The sequence below is a fragment of the Crotalus tigris genome, unplaced genomic scaffold (assembly GCF_016545835.1).
Source record: "Crotalus tigris isolate CLP2741 ecotype Arizona unplaced genomic scaffold, ASM1654583v1 scf7180000017836.1595184, whole genome shotgun sequence".
NCBI lineage: Eukaryota > Metazoa > Chordata > Lepidosauria > Squamata > Viperidae > Crotalus > Crotalus tigris.
In genome coordinates, this window is record NW_024096663.1 from 1435263 (window position 1) to 1456895 (window position 21633).

Genomic DNA, 21633 nt, shown 5'->3' on the forward strand with positions numbered 1-21633 from the left:
AGGAACAGATTTTCTTAATGTTTCAATTAGGTAATACTTCAGTCCAGAATTATTACTCCAGAATGTTATAATTCCAATCTGAATTCATGCAGTTGTTTTTGCAATAAGACAAAAATGTTTTTCTATTAGTTTGTCAAAAATTTATACAGCCCTGATATTCATTAGCGTACTTCCATCCAATTACTAATCAGATCTCATTCTGTTAGCAAAGTATTACTATATTTGATAGAACACAGTTAACTGAAATACAATTTTTACAATGCTTAAACTACAGTATATGTTAAATGTATAGTAATTTCACATGCAGTCATTCATATATTTCCTTGTAGCCCAATACATTTGAGAAATGTATTGAGATTCACATGCAAAAATTCCACTGGAAAAAAATAATTAAAGCACAAAATGTTACTGAGAATGAATACATGCATTGCTTTAATTCAAATGATTGGAACTAAAATAAGGAAATAGAATATCAAGTATGACTTTCAGCTGTCCCCGACTATTTTTGCCAAACTAGTACAAATCTTTTAATTGTGAAAAGTGACTTTCTGAAGGAAGTCTTGTTTTTCCTGACTTCGAAAAATGCTTTGCCTACTCAAGTAATCTAATATGTTAACATTATAGGACAGTGAAGTTATTATTAGGGATAAGAAAACAGATGCTTCAGAGACATTCTGGAATCCAACACCTGAGATCAGACAGCACAGATTAAGAAGATACACAGTGAAGTTTGAGGAACAAGGTGACTTTGAATCAGAAAAGTAAGTTCATTCTAAAACTTTTTTTCTGATTGAATATGCAAAAGTTCTTAAGCTTTTCCCGGGCACATTTAGAAAGTTGAGAGCACTTTATGGGCACCCTCATAAAAATGGCTAGTAGATATATTTGAACTAAGGTGTTGTTCCATTCTATTCCCTCTAGCCTCCTAAGATGCTGTTTATTGGGTTGAAGAGTAAAGCAGAAAGGATAAGTTTGGAAGCCATAGCCTACCTTTTCCTTTGGAGAAAGAATCCTTATTTTAAGTTTAATTAGTTTTTATAGCATTCTTCAATTGTTATTTTTAATTTGGGGCTTTTTGTGTTTGTTTAGATGTACAATCAATTTTGTTGATATCTTTGTATATCTGTCCTAGGATTGTATTGATGTGTATTAACTGAAAAAAAAAATTCCAGGAAAGTAAGGTGCTAATGGAGAAATATTATAATTGTATTAGATTCTTATTTTAACGATATAACAAAAGAAATTTTTCAGCAAAGCTCTTCTCCCCAGTATCTGACCTTTTTATTGCTGTTATTCTTACCGGTTAGACTTTGGCAACATGTGACTCGAGCTATAAATAATAAAGACCAAATAGAAGCAACTCAAGAAAAATATATTCTGGAAGAAGCTCAAAGGAAAGCTGCCAAGGAAAGGAAGGCACTAGATGAAGTGTGGGTCTGCAGACTATTTGAGCCAGATCCACTTACAGGAGAATGGAATTACAGATATGCAGAGTAAGTCTTGGAGGAGGAGAGCTTTTTTCCCTTTTCTGCAAATATTACCAAATGTGTGTTTGTGTGTGTATGTATGTATTTGATTACACACATACATTACCACTTGGCTCATATATATCTTCTGTCACATTTTTTCTGTAATATTTATTTTACCTGTATCATGAATCAAAATGCCAAGCTATAGCTCTATATTGTGATTAGAATGGTTCTTCTTAATATAATATAAATTAAGTGTGTAATTTGCCTGTGGTTTAGGGAGAAGTAGCTGTTACTCCTTCAAGAAAATTTTATCACTGTATGTGTAGCACTTTTCTATTTCCACAGTTCTAGTCGAAGAGAATATATGTAGCTCAGGTTTGAACTCTGGAGTCTTTGTTGCACTCTGATCCAATTTGCCAGTTATAATAACTGATGGTAACATTCCCCAATTCCAGATTGTGTCATCATTGCGTAGATCTAATGTGTGACCTCAAACTGAGTTGGGCCAGAAATAACTTGTATCAGGTCCATGTTCATCATAGTGGCCATGAATTCTTGAACTGCTCTCCATTCCACATGCATGAAAGGTAGATTGATGTTCTCAAGTACCATAAATGCCAACCTGGCCATGTGTTACCAACCTGTGCCACAGGTTCAAACAGTTCAAATAGGGACATTTCTTTGCATCAGGGAGGTGAGGTTGGTAACTGCCACAGATTCAAGCAGCTCAGGCAGGGAGATTTCTAGCTACAATCTCCTCTGATCCCTACAGCCCAACTTCACAAATAGACCTCACAACTTGTTATCTGCAGAAGAGCACCCCGTGGAAGACATCAGAGCTTCTCAGATAACATAGCTAAATCTTTGCCCCAGCTGTGGGTTTGTGCTTGTGCTAAACATGGAACCCAGCTGGGTGCACCTCTGTGAAGATATATACATGCACGTGCTTCAGTAATGCACATAAGATTGACTGTCTCATTCATAATTCATGGATGAGGGAAGGTTTATTACAGGCTGACCAACAACAAGTAGCAACAGCCAGATACCTGTATAAGATGCTAATGCTATACATTTTAAAAATATTATAAATATTGTTTTGCTGAAAGTAATGGGTGTGATATGTTAATCCTGATAAGATAAGATAAGATAAGATAACCTTTATTGTCATTTTTGTTACTGTGGGCACAGTGGCACACATCAAAAATAAAATTTAGTTGCCCGCTTTCAAAGAGAAACACATACATGACATACACCTAAACATACTATATACAACTTATGTACAGACCCACACCCCTACCTATACATAACAAATAAATATTAAATGCTGTCCATCTTGGATATATAATGGAAGAAGGAAGCTTGAGAGTTCACAAGGTTAATGCTGTATGGAATAAAACTATGGCTGAATCTGGATGTTCTGCTTCAGATACCACGAAGCCTCCTCCCAGAAGGTAACAGGAAAAACAGGTCGTGAAGAGGATGTGTAGTGTCCCAGATAACCTTACGGATCCTGCTCAAGCAACGCTTCTGTGCTGTCCTGGATGGGAGGGAGGGAACTACCAATGATCTTTTTGGCCATCCTCACCACTCTCTGCACTGCCTTCCTGTCTGAAGCAGTGATGCTTCCAAACCAGACTGTGATGCTGTATGACAGGATGCTCTCAATCGTCCCCCTATAGAAAGTGGTAAGGATAGGAGAAGGAAGATGTGCTTTTCTCATACGACGCAGAAAATGCAGGCGCTGCTGTGGCTGCTTCACCAGTGTCTTATTGTTGAGCAACCAAGCCAGCCTATTCGTTAGCTGCACATCCAGGAATTTGATGTTGGTAACCATCTCCACAGGTGAACCCTTAGTGCACAGAGAAGTGTGGCTGTGCCTGCCTTTTCTGAAATTGACAATGATCTCTTTGGTTTTTCCAGTATTTAAAACTAGGCTGTTTTCCTTACACCAGTTCACCACCCCCTCAACCTCCTTGCGGTAAGCATCCACATTGTCATCACGAATAAGGCCCACGACTGTTGTATCATCTGCAAACTTCACAATATGGTTGGTGGCAAACCTAGCACAACAGTCATGAGTCAACAGGGTGAACAGCAGCAGACTTAGGACACAGCCCTGAGGAGAACCTGTGCTCAAGAAAATGGTATTAGAGGTATTTGCTCCAACTTGCACATATTGGGGCCTGTTGGTAAGAAAATCAAGAATCCAGTTGCACAAAGGAGTGTTTAAGCCTAAAAGGCCCAGTTTGTCTACTAGATGCTGGGGAATGATTGTGTTAAATGTTGAACTGAAGTCGACAAACAACAAACGCACATGAGTATTTCTTTCTTCTAAGTGCTTCAAGCTCAGATGGAGAATGGAAGAAATAGCATCCTCCATAGAGCAATTTGGTCGGTAGGCAAACTGAAGCAGGTCAAATGCTGGCGGGAGGCTAGATATAATAATGTCCTTTATCAACTTCTCAAAGCATTTCAAAATGGTGGATGTCAGTGCAACCAGATCATTGAGGCCTGTAATTGTGGACTTTTTTGGCACTGGCAAGATGATGGCTGTCTTAAAACACGATGGGACCACTGCCTGCTGCAATGAGAGATTGAAAATATCAGTGAGAATACAAGCTAGCTCATCTGAGCATTCCCTAAGGACATGTCCAGGGATGTTATCTGGGCCTGCTGCTTTCCAAATGTTAACTTTCTGCAGTGTTTTCCGGACAGAGGTGACATCAAAGCTTAGCACTTGCTCATCAGGATGGAGCACAGCTTTCCTAGCAGGAGTGCTATTTGATGCCTCAAATCTACCAAAAAATGTATTCAGTTTGTTTAGGAAGTCTGTGTCATCCTTGCATCTCGATGGAGTCACCTTGTAATCTGTAATGGCCTGGATTCCTTGCCACATTCACCTGGTGTTCATTGGGTCCTGAAAAAAGTTCTAAATTTTCTGGCAACGGGCTTGCTTTGCACTTTTTATGGCACTTTTCAAATTTGTTCTGGCTGTTCTAAGTGCCAGCATGTCACCAGATTTAAAAGCCACATTCTGTGCTTTCAACATCTTGCGGACCTCATAAGTCAGCCACGGTTTTTCATTCACCCTCACAACAATGCTTTTCAGGACACAGATATCTTCTATGCACTTTTGGATATATGCAGACACCGTGGTGGCATACTCCTCAACATTTGTATGTTGGTTATCAGTAGGTGCTTCCTTAAACATGCCCCAATCTGTGCACTCAAAGCAGTCTTGTAATGCTTCTATCGCTCCTTCTGTCCAAACCCTCACGTGCTTTACTGTAGGTTTCACTCTGACTAATAAAGGTTTATATGCAGGAATAAGCAGCACTGAGAGATGGTCAGAGGGACCCAGGTGAGGGTGGGGGATAGCTTTGAATGCCTTCTTGATGTTGGAATAAGCAAGATCCAGTGTATTGTCCCCTCTGGTTGCAAAGTCCACATATTGATGGAAATGTGGCAAGGTAGCTTTCAAATCCACTTGATTAAAATCTCCGACTGCAATAAATGCACCCTCTGGGTGAGTAGTTTGTAAGTCACTGATGGTATGACAGAGAACCTTCAGAGTCTCTTCTCTCTTTGCATCGGGGAATATACACAGCTGTGATAATGGTAACAGAGAATTCCCTAGGCAGATAGAAGGGTCTGCATTTGATGATTAGAAGCTCCACATCTGGAGAGCACAGACTTGAAACCACCTTGGCATTATTACACCATCTGTCATTTATATAAAAACAGACACCCCCTCCCCGGGATTTGCCACTAAGAGCAAAACTCCAGTCCATCCGAAATGTTGTAAATCCCATCAAGCTAACAGCACTATCTGAGACAGAGGGCTTTAACCAAGTTTAATTACTTTATCTAAAGTATGTTCACATTTTTTTGTGTATAGTACAAGACCATGGGATCCACTGAATGACATGATACAGTTTGAAAAAGATGGCATTATTCAAACCAAAGTGAGACATCGGACACCAATGGTATGTTCTTGGCCTTATTTTTATTACTACATTATTAAGTTGAGATTTCTCTAGGGACAAGAGAATTCCCTTGAAACAGCCTCTTTCTGCTTTTACTTCTCTGACAAGTGAAGTATATCATTATGAGGACTACAACCTCTGGCCTGCTTGCAGCAGTTATTTTAAAGCTTATGCCTTTTTATTTTTCTCACAGACTTTTCCTTCTGGGCTCTGCACTTTATATTTGTAAAATATATATACCATTCACACTTTAGACAGTTGGAAATGACAAAGTAATAATTTGTTACTTAGAATTTAATCTGATATTTAGATATAACCATTTTAGCTGTGCCCACTTTTTTCTTATATAGCTTTTTTCTCTGACTAAGACTCTGAACTCAATCAAAAAGTTGTCCACCTTGAATATAACAGATTAAGGAAACCATATGACACTAGTTGTATTCTGAAGCAAAGCTTTTCAACTGGTGATACGCGTACCACCTGTGGTACATTAGCACATGGCAGGTGGTACACAGCCCTGCCCAGCCAAGTGTAGTGGGGGAGGGAATGAGCCAGGGCAGCGCAGGACTTACTGTGAGAGAGTCCTCCAGAGCTGCAGAGTGGCTGGGGCGAGGTAACGGCCCCAGGCTTACTTCCGGCTCACCCGGAAGAGAAAGGAGGAAGAGGGGGCAGAGACAGGAGAGTTTATAAAAGGAGGCAGTTTGGGCGGGAGAGAGAGAAAAAGATGCAGCCTTGGGAGGAGGCAGATTCAGCTGTAGCTGCACTGAAGGGAAAGAAGGAGGAGGATGGGGGAGAGGAGAGGAGATCAAGCAGGCCGGCCATGAGCCAATCTACAACTTCTGTGGCAGCCATCTGTGCTGGCAGCAACAAACATGCAAGAAACGCAGTGGGGGAGGGGTCGCCCTCCATGAGGAATGAAGAAAGGCAGCATCTGCTGGAGGTGAGGCACGGAGGGAGGGAGAGAGGGAGGAGCAGGAGGGAGGGAGTGTTGGAAGGAAAAGCCCGGGGCTTGCTTTCAAGATGGGAGGCTATAGCTTTAAGAGAAAAGAAAAAATAGACCAGAGGAAACAAACCTCTGTCTGCTGCTGCTCCGGCAGAAGCGAAGTGCCATTTCAGCTGAACAACAAACCGGGAGAGTGGAAGGATTCTTACGTGCTTTTGTGACTTTGAAGTTCTGGAATTTGTGCAATGTGGGCTTTGTGTTCTTAAGGAGTGTTTGGCAATTTCTATTTGGCTGATGGCTGATGTCTCCCATTAGCTTCTATTGCTCTGCTATAGTTAGCTGCAAGTTTTGCTGCAAGGGATTTTGAAGCATTTTTCTCCTGAATGGATTTTGCCTGTAGTATTCCTTTACTTATGAATGGAGCCATTTGGGGAGGCTGCCTTAGCCAGCAACCAGTACTTACTACATTTTTTTTCTGTGACCATCATAAATATGAATCAGTTGCCAAGCATCCAAATATAAATCACATGACCCTGGGCGTGCTGCAATGATCGTAAGTGTGAAAAATGGTCATAAGTCATTTCAGTGCAATTGCAACTTTGAACAGGTTTTTTGTTGTTGTTTTTTTTGGTCATCAAGTTTTTGACATCTTGCTAGGTGGTACTCGAATATTGCCATATCCTAAAAGTGGTACAGTCGGTAAAAAGGTTGAAACGCCCTGTTCTAAAGCATTATAGATTTATCAAAAATCCTGTAGGATCTATTTATTTCATATTTAGCTTTTAAAACAGAAAGTTGAACGGCATATCCTTTAGGATAGTGTTAATTTGGGTGATCTGGGTTTGCTGTTCATGATTATGAGAGAAGACAAAGCATATACTGAATAGTGTGTGACAACGCAAAGAAAATGGGAGATTGCCTTGAAATGGGTAGGACCATATCAAATGTGTGGGTTAAAACCAGGATTTTCTTCTTTATTTTTTTCTAATTTTGATGGGATATTGTGGGAGGGAGGAATCTGTCAATTAACTTACATAAGACTTTTAGTGTGTTTTCCAATTAAAAATATAATATTTTATTAAAAGTTTTTTAAAGAAGATAAAACTAATACAAAGTAAAGAAACAAAAAAGGAGAAAAAAAGGAAAAAGACAAAAAGTACCAAAAGAAATAGAAGCTTCTGATTTCCTTTGTAGCAAATATAAGTATGATTACACATTGCACATATACACATCTCTTTATAACCATCTCTGTGGTTATAAAAATTCATTTTTCTAATATCTACTGTTTATAATCATCACAAATCAAAAGTTCATTTTTTCTGTTTCATGAAAAATGTCTAAAACGGGTTTCCTATCAGCAATAAATATAGATGTCTTTTCTCTAAAAATATTTATCTGCATGTTCCATCGGCTTTATCAACCATTATTTTATTGTAGATGGTATTGAATCTTTCCACATTTGAGCATTTAATTGCATTGCAGTTACCATATCTAAAAGCAAAGTTCCATGACTTTTTTCCACCTGTTGATCTATTGGTCCCAAAATAAAAGCCTCTGGTTTCAATAGTACATTTACCTTTAAAATCTTCTGAATTAGAGAATGTATTTGTATCCAACATTTTCTAGCTTTTTTTACATTCACCAAATACGATAAAATGTTCTTTCATTTTTACATTTTCAACATAAATTTGAAGCATTTTTATACATTCTAGACAATTTCTCTGGCATATACCAATAGCACATCCTTTTATGCAGGTTGTCTTTAAGATTATAGTACTAAGCAAACTTCAGTCCTTTCAAACACTTATTTCCCCATTGATCCATTTTATATTATAACCAAAGTTTTTAGCCCTTATACATTCTTTCACTTTTTCTGTCTCAAATTTCAACAGAAGTTTATTTTAGCAATTGCATATTCAACATTTGTACACAATTCTATTTCAAACATTGTCTTACATTCTTAAAACCCTAAAATCGACTTTAAACCTTGAAGATAATTGTAGATAGGAAAATAATTGACAAGTATACCCTTCCATTTTTATATTTTCTCTTGATTTTATTTTACATTTCTCTTGAGAAAATTCTATTATAACATGATAAGACAACCATTTATGTTTACTGATATTTCTCTTCTATAAAATGTTTCTTGTTCTGAAAGAAACAAAGTGGTTTTCGGACACAACCTAGATTCATATTTATTCAATATTCTCAGTGTCACATCTAAAATAATGACTTTTATTACCTTAGCTTTATTGTACCACAAACATACATGCCACCCAAATCTCAAATTGTATCCGTTTAACTCCAATAACCTTTTATTTCTCAGCAATACCCACTTTTTCATCCAAGCTAAATAACAAGCAGCAAAGTATAATTTCAAATCAGATATACACAGTCCTGCCAATTTCTTCGCATTTTGTAATATCTTATATTTAACTAGTGGTTTTTTTCCTTAAATATATTCTTCTTAAACAAGGTATCAGTTATCAAAACAGCTATTGTCTGAAACAAAAATAAAGTTCTTGGTAAAACATTCATTTGAATCACAAAAATTCTCCCCAGCAATGACCATTCTATTTTTGCCAACCTTAACATAACTTCTTTAACATCAATCTATTCTTCACATAATTATTTTATAACAATTATAACATATAGTTTTATAATATACAGTTCATATTTGTCATAGTAATACCCAAATATTTGACCTTCTTTTCAATATTAAAACACGTTTTATTCATCAGTTCTGTTTGATCTTATATTTCCATGTTTTTGATAAACATATCTTCCTTCAGTTTATTAATCGTAAAACCTGCTAATTCACCATATTCTTCAATTTATTCATTAATAATTCAGTTCCCTTTAAAGGGGCTTTCCAAGCCAACACTAGATCATCTGCAAAAGCTCTTAATTTATGTCACCCCTTTAATCTTTACCACTACCATATTTTAAGAGCTAAAGTAAAGAAAAAGGAGGACAATAGGCATAGTTTGACTAAATATGACATAGTTTGGCTAAATATCCATTAAGAATTATTTGTGCTGTCTATGAAGTATATATTGATTTCACCCATTTTATAAAACTATATCTAAAAATTCCTGTCTTTTGGAGAAGAATGTTCATATCCTTTATGCAAATTAGAATAATATTGATAAAAAATAAAATAGCCACATTATCCATTAATATAATGTCTCCCATTTATAATTTCAATATCATTTTCTTTTCTCTTTCTCTTCACAATTGACAAACCAACAATTTCCTTGGTTTATTCACAAATTCAAAATTACTTTGTTTTTCATAATTCAGTTTTATATTGATTTTTTTTATTGTAAACATGTAAATTCCTCCCAGAACATAAATTAATTTGGAAAAAATATTCATTTTAGATATTCATCTTTCCTCAAAGATTGAGTTTTAATGACTCTCATCTAGCCATATCTAAAGAAACCTCTATTGAATTTATGTCTAATGTTACTAATTGAGCCATTTCTTTCAGCATGAATGTATTTAAATATTTAATGATTGATACAAATATGGTATTTATATTCCTTTAATGGATCGATAACCACATCTTCACCTACTGGCATCAGTCTCTGTTTGGAGCAGTTAATAGAACATCCTGCTATCTTATTAGGCTTCTGTCATTTGCACCGGTTGGGGGTCGCGGCATTAAAACGGTTGAGAACCACCGATATAGGCTATATTGCAATTGTCACTGTGGATGGAATCCCAAGATTCCCAGCAGCTCAGATCCTAAACCAGTGGTTCGAGGACTACCTAACTGGTCGTAAGTCGAGGACTAGCCAACAGGTCATAAGTCGAGGACTTTCCCTGCCCGGGAGCACCGCACATGCATGGTGCCGCCCCCTGTGACGGCCGAGGTGTAGCTGGCAAGCGGCAGAGACAGAGCAGGCCGACCACCAGCTGGGCCACCAGCTGGCCCAGCCCAAGGGAGGTAAGGCATCCGCCGGGCCCCACGCGCACCAGCAACCCTCCCTGCGCCTGCCGGCCTCCCACCTCCCACCCCTGGCCCTCCTTTACTTACATTTTTAGTAGTTGTTCAGCAGGGAGGGGTGGAAACTTCCAGACAGCTCGCCTTCGCTGCAGACAACTTGCAGCACCATTTGCAGAATGGGGCTTTTGGCAGGCTCAGCAGGGCAGAGACAGCCTGGACAATTCCTATTGGCTTTTGAAAGCCAATAGAATTAGACTCTATTCAAGAGAGTCTATTCTATTGGCTTTCAAAAGCCAATAGAATAAAAGGGAGTAGCACATCTAAGGAAAAGGGGAAAAAAATGGCAGACTGCGTTGTTTGGTGACCCCGTGAAATGGTCGTTCGACCCCAAATGGGGTCCCGACCCACAGGTTGAGAACCGCTGTCCTAAACCAATTGCAAAAAACTTTGTTTCTACACGTTTTTACGCAGAAAGAGCTGCAGTTTGGAGTCCATATGGGTTATTTTAGGATCTCCCTTTGATTCAGGGAGATTGTGACATCCAGAATCCACCATCCAGCCAGAGTTCTCAGCTGCTATTTCTCTCGGCTTTTTCAGTCCATCATAATTCCCTACCAAAAGTTTCCTTTTCCCAACTAAAAATAGAGGAAAGTTTTGTTGCTGATTTTCAGTTGTAAATTGCACTACTGAAATTAACCAAGGCCACAAATAATACTACTTTGGGATTCATTATAATTATGAAAGGTGGCTTAATTATTTATAAATGAATAATTTTAAAAACTGATTTGCAAGTCCTGCCCACCCTTGCTGTATAGGATTGGAATCATATTTGCATTTCTGGAACCAGTAGATAATCAAATTCTTTATGCTGAAAGAAATGGCCAGAATGTTTTTTTTCTCAATTATCTTTCCTCTCAGTGTCATCTTTTGTCCTCCAGTATGGCAAGTGAAGTGGGGTTGCAAGAAGATAGGGTAAACAAAGATTTCTACCACTCATTTCTTGTACACCAGCAGAAGGCTGCTAAGCATAACTACCTTTTTGTTTCTGATCAGTAAAACTGATAAAAATGTGTATTACAGGTTACTGTTGCAAAAATAAAACGGTCTGCTAAGTCTAAGAAAGAAGAATGTGGCTTCTCCTCACCAGAGCCTGATAATCCAGACTCATCAGGAAGTGAAGGTAAATGCTACATTGATTTGCTTTGCCCTTCTTTTTAAAACTATGATGAATAAAGTACAAGCATGCCTAAATTTCATTATCTGTAAACTAAAGATACTATTTTTGATTTTTTGTTTTGGTGGCTTCAAATCATTGTTGATTCCTGTCAGTTGCCTGGTTTAGACCCTGCAGGTTTCATGATAAGATTTTTCGGGGTGATTTGCTGTTGCCCCCTTCCTAGGGCTTAGAGAGATGGGCTGGCTGCAATCACTCAGCTAGCTTCTTGTCCAAGACAGAAATAGACCCTCAGTGTCCAGTTTTCTAACCCAGTGCCTTAAACTACTACATCAAACGGGGTTTCCATGTTAAATTTATTTAGTATTTAATATCATTTTCTGTCAGATCATTGTCTGACAGAAGAAGAAATCAACAATATCAAGAGATCATGGTCGATTTCAGAAAGGGCAGGCATAGCCACACTCTTCTGTGTATTAATAATTCACCTGTGGAGTAGGCTGGCTTGGTCACTCAACAGTGAGACACTGGTGAAGTGGGCACAGCAGCATCTGCATTTTCTGCATGAGAAAAGTACATCTTCCTTCCCCTATCCTTACCACTTTCTACAGAGGGATGATCGAGAGCATCCTGTCACATTGCATTAGAGTCTGGTTTGGAAGCATCACTGCTTCAGACAGAAAGGTGGTACAGAGAGTGGTGAGGATGGCAGAAAAGATTATTTGCAGTTCACTCCCTTCTGTCCAGGACATAGCATATAAATGTTGCTTGAGCAGGGTCCACAGGATTGCCTGGACACTACATATCATCTTCACCACCTGTTTTCCTTGTTAACATCTGGGAGGAGGCTCTGTGGTATCTGAAGCAGAACATCCAGATTCAGCCATAGTTTTGTTCCATACAGTATCAACCTTGTGAACTCTCAAGCTTCCTCTTCCTGCTATGTATTCAAGATGGACAGTGATTAATATTTATATGTAAGGGTATAGGTATACATATGTGTGTATGCAGCATGTTTATATGTGTGTTATGTATGTGTACACTTTTGAGAGCAGGCAACAATTTCATTTTTAATGTGTCCCAGTTTGCCCTCAGTTAAAAAAAAATGACAATAAAGGCTACCTGTCTGTCTTCCTGTCTATCCTGGCTTGTAAAATCATTTTTAAAATGAGAAAAAATTGAGTTTTAATTCATATCTGGTAAACTAAAATAATTTGGTTTCTACATGGTTTATATATTTTACCTGTTTGACTAATTTTGAATTACTTCTGAAGCACAACTCAAACATAACACAAGAATCCGAAAGAAAACAGTAGATCTTGCTGAACTGCAAAGTGCCATTGAATCTATAAAGTTAACACAGGAAGATATTCGGAGGTATGTTTGCAGTACTTTTTAAAAATCACATTCCTAATGTAAACATGACGGGACTGTTAATGTTGCTCCATTAATGTTGCTCCGTACTCTCTAAATTCCCATAATGCTCCATACTACTTCAGCATAACTTGTATTGGGCACATATCCAAAAAGCACTAGGCTACACTCATCTCTCATGTTATACTCAAAGCATACATCTCTAGGTTCTAGAGATATTATTGAAAACATAGATTGCGCTTGACACTGTTGCTTTGCTGCATGGTAGCCTCCATTTTATTTAAGTAAAATAAAATCAGATGGGGCAGAAAATTGTGGGCATTAAGGGGGAAATATAACTAAGTACATAAAAACCTAAAGATGCCAATTTATTGACCTGGGATTTAGAGCAAATCTTGACCCTTTAAATGTCTAGATAACTAAATAAACTCTGGTGAGAGATAATGCTACAGTTATGTTCTCTTAATCAGTATATGATCTGACTAAAGTACACATTTTCATATGATAATTTTTTAAGTTACTGCTTAAAACATTTCTATCATGCCTTTCAGTTCCAAAATGCAAAACTACTGAAAATCAGAGATCAATGCAAAAAAAAAAGGTAACATTTTAATAAAAAAAAAATATATGGGGACATACATACTAATATCTTGGTTGTGAAAGCAAAGACTTTTCCAAGATTTTCCCTAAGAGCACTAAGGAACATAACTAGCCTTTTAGTTGATCATGCCTTAAAGTAGTCCCTTGATGATGTTGCTAGTTGTCTTCTCTTTTCTTTCATTTTTCTTAGCATTATAGATTTCTTAAGATAGCTAGGCCTTTGCATAAGGTGTCCAAAGTATAATATTTTAATCCTGCTCATTCGTCCGTCAAGTGAGAATTACAGATTGATTTGTTTAATAATCCATTGTTTGTTTGTTTGGCTAACCATTCACAGAATTATTTTCCAACACTAAATTTCAAAATTCTGTTTCTTCAAAAGTCAAATTTTGCTTCCATAAAGCATCACAGAATACCATTGTCTATATTATTCTGATCTTTGTAGGCAAAGATACATCCCAGCTTTTTCCAAGGCTTTCGCTGCTGGTTCCTTTACTGTTGGTACTACAGGAGAAGCTATTCTTCAATATCTTTACTGTCATTTACAAGACTGGTTGCTATACCTGTTGCTATTACAATTTTATTTAACATTAGATCCATTTTTTCATCCTGTTCCTTGACTTTCATTACTACAGCTTGCAGATTCTTTGCATTTTCTGCTATCAAAAAAATGTTATCAGCATAACACAGGTTATTGATTTCTCTTCCTCAAGTTTTAAAACATCTTCTTCCCATGCAGCTTCCCCCAATATATAGTCAGCATATAGTTGAATAAATAAAGGGGGACTAGCCAGCCTTGTCTTAATCATTTGCTGATTTTCTGTCTTTTGCCATATTCTGTCCTTCATGGCTGTATATAGGTTTCTCATGAGATATTCTGGGATTCCCATTTATTTTAATAAGTAAATGGGAATCCCAGAACATGAGGTGAGCATTTGCCTACTTACAGAAAATGATACATATTTTTCTAAGTGCATATACCTTTTTTTAGTAAGAGTTAAACTTTCAGATTCAGTAAACCATTCAGAAGCTTTGTGGGACATCATGTCATCCTGAAGCTGAGCTTATAATGAGTACTTTTTCTGCCAGAAATTGTGCTTTGTAAGCTTCAGAAGTAGATCCAAATGTCTTGTACTGACCCAACGAAGAACAATATGAATTTGTTTATTTAAATATACTTACAATAGACATAAAACATAATTACAACAGTAAGAGAGTTTGTGAATTCTCCAATAACTACCCATAATCTTGCAATACTGTGACCTACATTATGACCTGAACTTCACTAAAATCCTGTTAATAGATAAAAAGATCCTTGTTAAACAATCAAACACTGTACTACCATGGTGCCCACATCAGGGATGAAAATAGTCAAAATTGGAGGTCTTGATTTAAACTCTTCTTAATTTGTATGTTATGATGTGTAGAATGGAGCAGGGGTTTGATCATAACTGCTGCTATGCTATCTTGACTGTTTTCACACACACATTCCCCTGGAGAAACTATTGGTATGCTTGTCAAGTCTTTATTCAATACGCTGTGAATCAATATTCAGTTCCTTCTCTGTCATTTGGAGTATTTCATCCCTTCAAAATGGTTTAGTGTACTTTAAATGTTATCATGCTCTAATGAAAAAAAACAAGGTAGATATTTAAATTTATCATGCTAACTAATAGGAAAAAAGATTATTTTTTAAAATCTGAATTTGCTTCTGATCTGGGAGCCAAGTCAGAATGTAGTACACTTGTAGTGATATGAATTATAGGGGGTTATTTCTGGAATCCAGACCAGGCAACCTTCCAGAATGCTTATTGGATTTTCTGATAGGTGAAGTGAATCTCCATTCATATAACTCTCACAATTGTGATGCTGATTGGCAAGGGTTTAATGAATTTGTGGATTTTTTAGGAAATACAAGCCGATAGCTATTTATTGGCTACATTTATTTCTATGTTACCTTTAGTATATTTAATATTTATATACTTAAATATTTAAAATTTGATCCTCTAATGTCAAACCCTATTAAGCCACTTGGAATTGAGGGTCAAAATATGCACTATCATCTATTCATGTGATACTTAATAAATATGTGACTGTACAGTACATGTATGATAGTAAAACATAAATTATTGCAAGGAACGTAAGTCATAGGTTAAAAATTAATTCAGAGGTAGTTAAAAAAAATATTGAATATATGGAGAGAAGAATTGAATGAATATGTTTTTTTAAATGTAATAAATGCTACAATTAAAAGATGGAAGAGACTGCCTAGCTTTCTAAAGAAGCAATCAGTCCAATGTGAGTTTTTTTTTTAACAAAACTCTTTTGAAATGTATAAGAGCAATGCTTCAATAACTTTGTTTCAGTATTCCATTATCCAGTCATCCTCCTTTTACTTTACACATATCTATATCAACTATATAGCATGTCTTATACCTTGCTAGCATAATGTTGTACCAGAATTTCCCCATTATTTTAATTTAGAAATTGATAAATTACTACAAAGTCCAATTAACTTGAGAACTAAGCATTTTAAAATTCTAGTGTATTACCCTGCTTGAGAAATCATTGTTATGAAATTAAAGTTGTCTGTCCAATCATTTTTTCAAATTTTTGATGGGTCTATAATGCTTACTTAAGAATTGGCAATCTGTGGATTTAACTAAATTCATTGTTTTTTTAAATAGGGACATTACAGCATTAAGAACACGAATGACTTCAAGTTTGCCAACGCCAGATAATAACTTCTTTCAATTCAAGCACTATGTCTTCATTTTGCTGATGGTTCTTCTGCAACTTATAATCAATTACTTATTCAAATAGAATATCTGGACAGAAGAATATCTATGAAATAGAATTATTACAGGATTATTATCTTCATGGGACCATCTTTAAAGCTTGGTTTGGCTTCAAATAAGGCAATATTATCTAGGGGCCCAGAAGATTCAGACCTTTGACTCAAAAGATTGGACTCATATGGAAAATAGTTTATTATTCCATCCTAGCCAGATGACATGGACAATGCTTATGTGCCAGTACTTCCTCTTCACATCTTCCAAATGCTGGATAACTGCCTTGCATGTTCTAAGGTGTCATAAACTATTATAAATACCAGTATAGTATATACCAGTTTGGAATTTGAGGACCCTGTTTTGTTATAATCAATCCCTATTGGACATGCTAGCAAAAGAAGTAAATTTTGACCTAAGACTTTTCTTCCTAAGTTTAATCAACCTTACTTCAATAAGAAAATAATGCCAAGGGATAACTGCAGAAAAATTAAACTACTCAGCTGTTCGTGGTCATTAAGAACATGTGAGCTATTAATCATCAACATCACATTAACTGCATCAATTTTCAGGGATAGTTAATGACAGTTTTTCCCTTAGTTTGTAACAGTGGATCTTTGCTAATAGTATTAGTCAGTTTAAGAGAAAAAACATCTCAGCTGTCCAGAGAAGTAAACAACTTTTGTGCCAAGCAGTATTTTGATTCCTTTCTTCCCAAATTGAAACTCTTATTGACTGTTACTGTTTATTTAACTTTAGGGATGCTAATAATGAGATGCAGAGGAATAGAAACTACATTATTTAGACAATGTAAAAAAGAAAGCTATTTTAAGTTAATCATAAAATTCTTAGGATTTACATATAAGATCCTATCTGTATTTTAAAAGTATGTTAATATTTGTTTTGTCCTTTCACGTTACATAATTTGAACATAACTGCATCTGAATATTTATACTGTAAAAATAAATTTTGGGTAGCAACATTTTAGTTCCAAGAATAAGTGACTCTGGAAAGTTCATCTGCTACTCAGTTCCTGTTTAAGAAATATTTGGCTTTAAATGGTTCAGAATATAGCACATTTACCCTTACTTTCTGTATGCTAAAATATTGAGCTGTTTTACTGAGTCTCTGTAAGTAAATTCAGCAAATCTGGATTGGGCTGCATTAAATTTAAAAAGATAGATCAAATTACAACTACATTACTCCCACTATTCTATTTTTTTATATTTTACATAGTATTTACTGAATACTTATAGTCAATTTACAGAACAGCAAGAAGCATATATCTTACATGATTTATATATTTATAGCAAATATAAAGTTTTCATTTAGAGATACATAATTTACATTTGGTCAGTTCAGGATTCTAGTACATCCATCCCAAACCTACCTGTTTTAAAGATGTTGGAATACTTCAAAATGGAGTTTTATAACATCTGGGAATTACTTTTCCAACATCTTCTGAGAATACCAGAATGAAAAAAGTAGCTGTAGCCCACAGTTACAGTTTCCTGCCTGCCTTAAATTATTATGTTTTAAAAGTGCTACAGTTTAGAATGAAAAATGTATTACAATTGGAGTAAACTGGTTGAATGCAGCCATAATTCAGATGCTTTATAAATTGATTGAAATGCAGTTACTGGTATGTATGATTTTATAAAAGAATAGCATAAAGTACAAATACATATGTTCTGATTTATATTTATTTATATGCATTTGGAGCAACTACCTATCTGTACATAAATGTTCAGTGATTGTAACTGTTGGATTTATTTGGTTTCCACTGTTTTGATTGTGTCTCCTAATATAAATACCATATTACATCTATTTCTGTGTGCTAATATGTCTTCAGTTATAGCTGAACTATTATTCAGATGCTTTCTTTTAAACATTTCTCTTCTAATTTCCCAAATCAGTTACATTTTCAGTTACATTGTTCGTATTACTGGAGTCTAAAGCACTCCTGTGTCAAGCACAGCTTAAAAGTTTAACATTTTTTTTGCATCTTCAAGTAAGTTCCTGATGTGAACTGAGGAATCTGTTGCCTAACTACTTTTTGTACAATATGTCTGGTTATAACCCAGTCAATACAATGTTTATATGATATTTAGTTTTATGAATATGATTCTACATTCTTTCATCTAGATTTTTTCCTGCATATACTAATAAGGAAACTGTGACCTGAAAGTTTGTAGACCTCTAAGGCAATAGTTTCCTTATGACGTTTAGTACTTAAAAGTAAAAAATAATCAGAATTGTGTGTTGACTTGTTTGTGTGTTTGTTTAAAAGAAATGCACTATTAGCCTTCAATGTGCCATGTAATCATCAATATAACTACAATGAAATATGTTGTGTAAAATAATAAGTACACTACTTGCAATATATAATTCTTGTATCCTACGCTGGGCTGCTTTTTAACTTTTAGTTATCGCTTAAGAGTATAATATACTCATTTTTCATGAAAAAGTTTCTTTTGACAACTATTCTGTAAAATATATCAAATGATTTTACAGCTCACTGCCCTCCTGTGCCTTCAGGAAGATCTTCTTGCCAACTCAACATTAATGAAATGGGATGAGAGTAAAAGTTGTTTTATTCACCATGATGTTATTTCTTGTCTGGATGGATGTTTCTTCTTTAAATTTTTAATGCTATTATATATATATAGGATACCTAACTGTGAACTAAGTGATTACTGTGTTTCTTTCCTAATTTTTTGGGCATCTTTTGAGAGTGGGTGATAAGATACTTGATTTATAACAGTGCCTTGATGGAGTTCGCACAGCAATGAGGTATGTATATATAAGTATATTTTCAAAGTTGTACCATATCTATTCAGAAATGTTGTGGTATCTGTTACTTTCAATTTTAATTTGGGGAAAATGTAAAAGGATGTATAATTACAGACAAATACATCAGTTTTTTTTCTTTTGATAACTATGAAGGACCCAATATTGGAGTACATATTCTTGTACAATGAAACTGCAATGTTGTTTGTTAATATTAAAAAATAGCCATAATAAAATTCTAACCACTGACAACCAGCTTCATTTTTTTTGTTTTAACAAAGTGTAGATTTCTGAGCAAAATGACTTGAGGATTAAAATAAAAATATGTACAATGTTTCAATGGGAAAGACCTGTTCTAATATTTCCTTGTATAGATTAAGTATCCACTTGTGTAATGATGTAAATCTTGGCTATTTAAATGAGTAGCCTTCCACCCTTCTTGAAATCTTCATTTTTTTCCCCTAGTTTCTGGAATAAACTTGTTAGCATTTTTAATTCTCTTGCCCTTTTTATTTTAACACTCTGGAGTTTTATACTGCTTTACATTTTTTAAATTGAAAATAGGCTGTTGTATGTTAAGGACCAGTGTTTAATCCAATGCATATAATACATGTAATGAAAAAAATATGAAAACATTTACTCATATGTATGTATGCAGGAAACTCCTATTTCTGTAAGTTTCCTATTTTTGCCTATCATGTAAAATACCATTATTATCGCACTGTTTTCTTTGCAAATCATGCTGCATGCAGTGTGATGGAGGAAATTAATTCCTTTGAATGTACTGTGTGTTTCATGCATAATTATATAGCTGAGTTCAAAAATTTGTTTAGAAGTATATTTGTAAATTTAAAATTCTACCACTGGTCAGTAGTTTTGTACAATTATAGAATAAAAAGCTGTAATCAATAATAATACATTGTGTTTGAACTTTACTTGTAAAACTTTTAAGTACAATTTCTTGATAATGCAGTACTGCCGGAGGGCATGTAATGAAGATATATATAAAAAAAAACAGTCTACTTCTATTTAGCATAATAACTGAATTTGATAAGGTCAAATGGAAAGATTGAAACAGACTTATTTAAGCAACATAAGCAATACCATGTTATTCTGTTCAATCCAAATCTATAGCATCCCTGCATAGAACAGAATACAGATCTGTTTGGAGACACTTAGTAGATGAATAGATTGAACATCACCTGAATATGCACAGCCCTTCCAGACATCAATTCTTATCTTCTATCACCTAGTCAAATTTTCTTGATTTTTGAAACAGCTAAAGAAATCAGATTCAACTGATATTGGAGAGGATACCAGAAAATTCCAGGGTTATATAAGATAGATATTGAAGTAAAAAAACCACCCTAAAAGAAAGCAATAAAAAATTAATTCCATCATATTGCCAAGAGTCACTTCAAGATAATGTATACATTTTTATTAAAAATTAATAGTTTAAATATACATTATATATGGTTGGATTAATGCTTATATTTTCTCTTGCAATAATTGTTATCTGAAAGCAAAATATCCTTTTATATAGCAGACGTTATTTCTATTCCTGAAGAATATAGTTTCTTAGGCAAAATTGGCAGTTATGTTTTGTCAGTTACATACACACACGTGTGTGTGCACATACACACAGAAGGGGAGAGAGCTTCTGATAATGGACTCAAAAGTTTTATTGGAGTCATAAATCTTTCAAAAAGTAACACAAAACATGCAGCAAACTCAGAAACTCATTTCTCAGAAATCAACAAGGGAGAAAACAGTACAGAAGCAGTTTCTAAATGCCATTATATGGCTTCATAGTCTTAAAATTACTTCAGAGATAAGGGACAGGGATAGACTTTGTCATTGTAGCTCCCATTTCATAATTAATTGTCCCTTTCCATCTCATTCAAAAGTGGCTGTTTATAATACTTCTTAATATTCACCCTCATCTGGAGTATGTGATGAGGCTGGAACATCCAGAATTCCCAGCTACTATACCCATACACCTGAAGGAAGGCTGCAAAATCATCCTCTATTTAAAATGAAAGGTGATCAAGGGAGTGTCTTCAAAAGACTTATTATGTAGTACCATTTCTTCAATTAAAAATATCCAAAGCTGGTGAGATACAGTATACAGGTAATCCCCGAGTTATGACAGTTCAGTTAATGACCATTCAAAGTTACGACCTAACCCCCAAGTACTTATGATGCAGTCACAAAATTATGAATGTTGCAGCACCACGGCAATTGTTCACACCAATGCCCGCAGAGCTCTGCAACATTCAGCCTACCTATTCCCTCCCCCCCCCTGAGTTTTTACAGGCACTAGGCTGATGGATATTCACCTTGTGAAGATCCAGGGAGCCTTCTGTTTCTTGACCTGTTCAGTGCTTCGGGCCTTTGGTGCATTTGCAGAAAATGGAGACCTAATTTACCACAAGATCATGCGAGATCAGTAGCGTGAGATTTTGCACATTAAACTCACCTGATCTCAAGGTACTTTAGGCCTGTGTTCTCTGCAAATGGAGGCCTGGATGAGATCTGTGACAAAAGGCTTTG

General features: G+C 35.7%; 1 protein-coding gene across 6 annotated transcripts in view; it reads left to right on the top strand.

The window, feature by feature from the left end:
- Positions 1-19995, top strand: part of OSBPL8 (oxysterol binding protein like 8) — a 112754-nt gene extending 92759 nt beyond the window's left edge. For 5 of the 6 annotated variants that reach the window (XM_039343294.1, XM_039343295.1, XM_039343298.1 and 2 more), the window contains 6 exons: positions 625-761; positions 1308-1493; positions 5371-5458; positions 11434-11533; positions 12802-12904; positions 16189-19995. In XM_039343294.1, the coding sequence (XP_039199228.1) occupies positions 625-761; positions 1308-1493; positions 5371-5458; positions 11434-11533; positions 12802-12904; positions 16189-16324 (750 nt within the window). In that variant the 3' untranslated portion in view covers positions 16325-19995. Of the gene's footprint in view, positions 1-624; positions 762-1307; positions 1494-5370; positions 5459-11433; positions 11534-12801; positions 12905-13452; positions 16165-16188 lie in introns of those variants that run through there. The other variant, XM_039343297.1, reaches the window with a different exon arrangement.
- The last annotated feature ends 1638 nt before the right edge of the window (positions 19996-21633 follow it).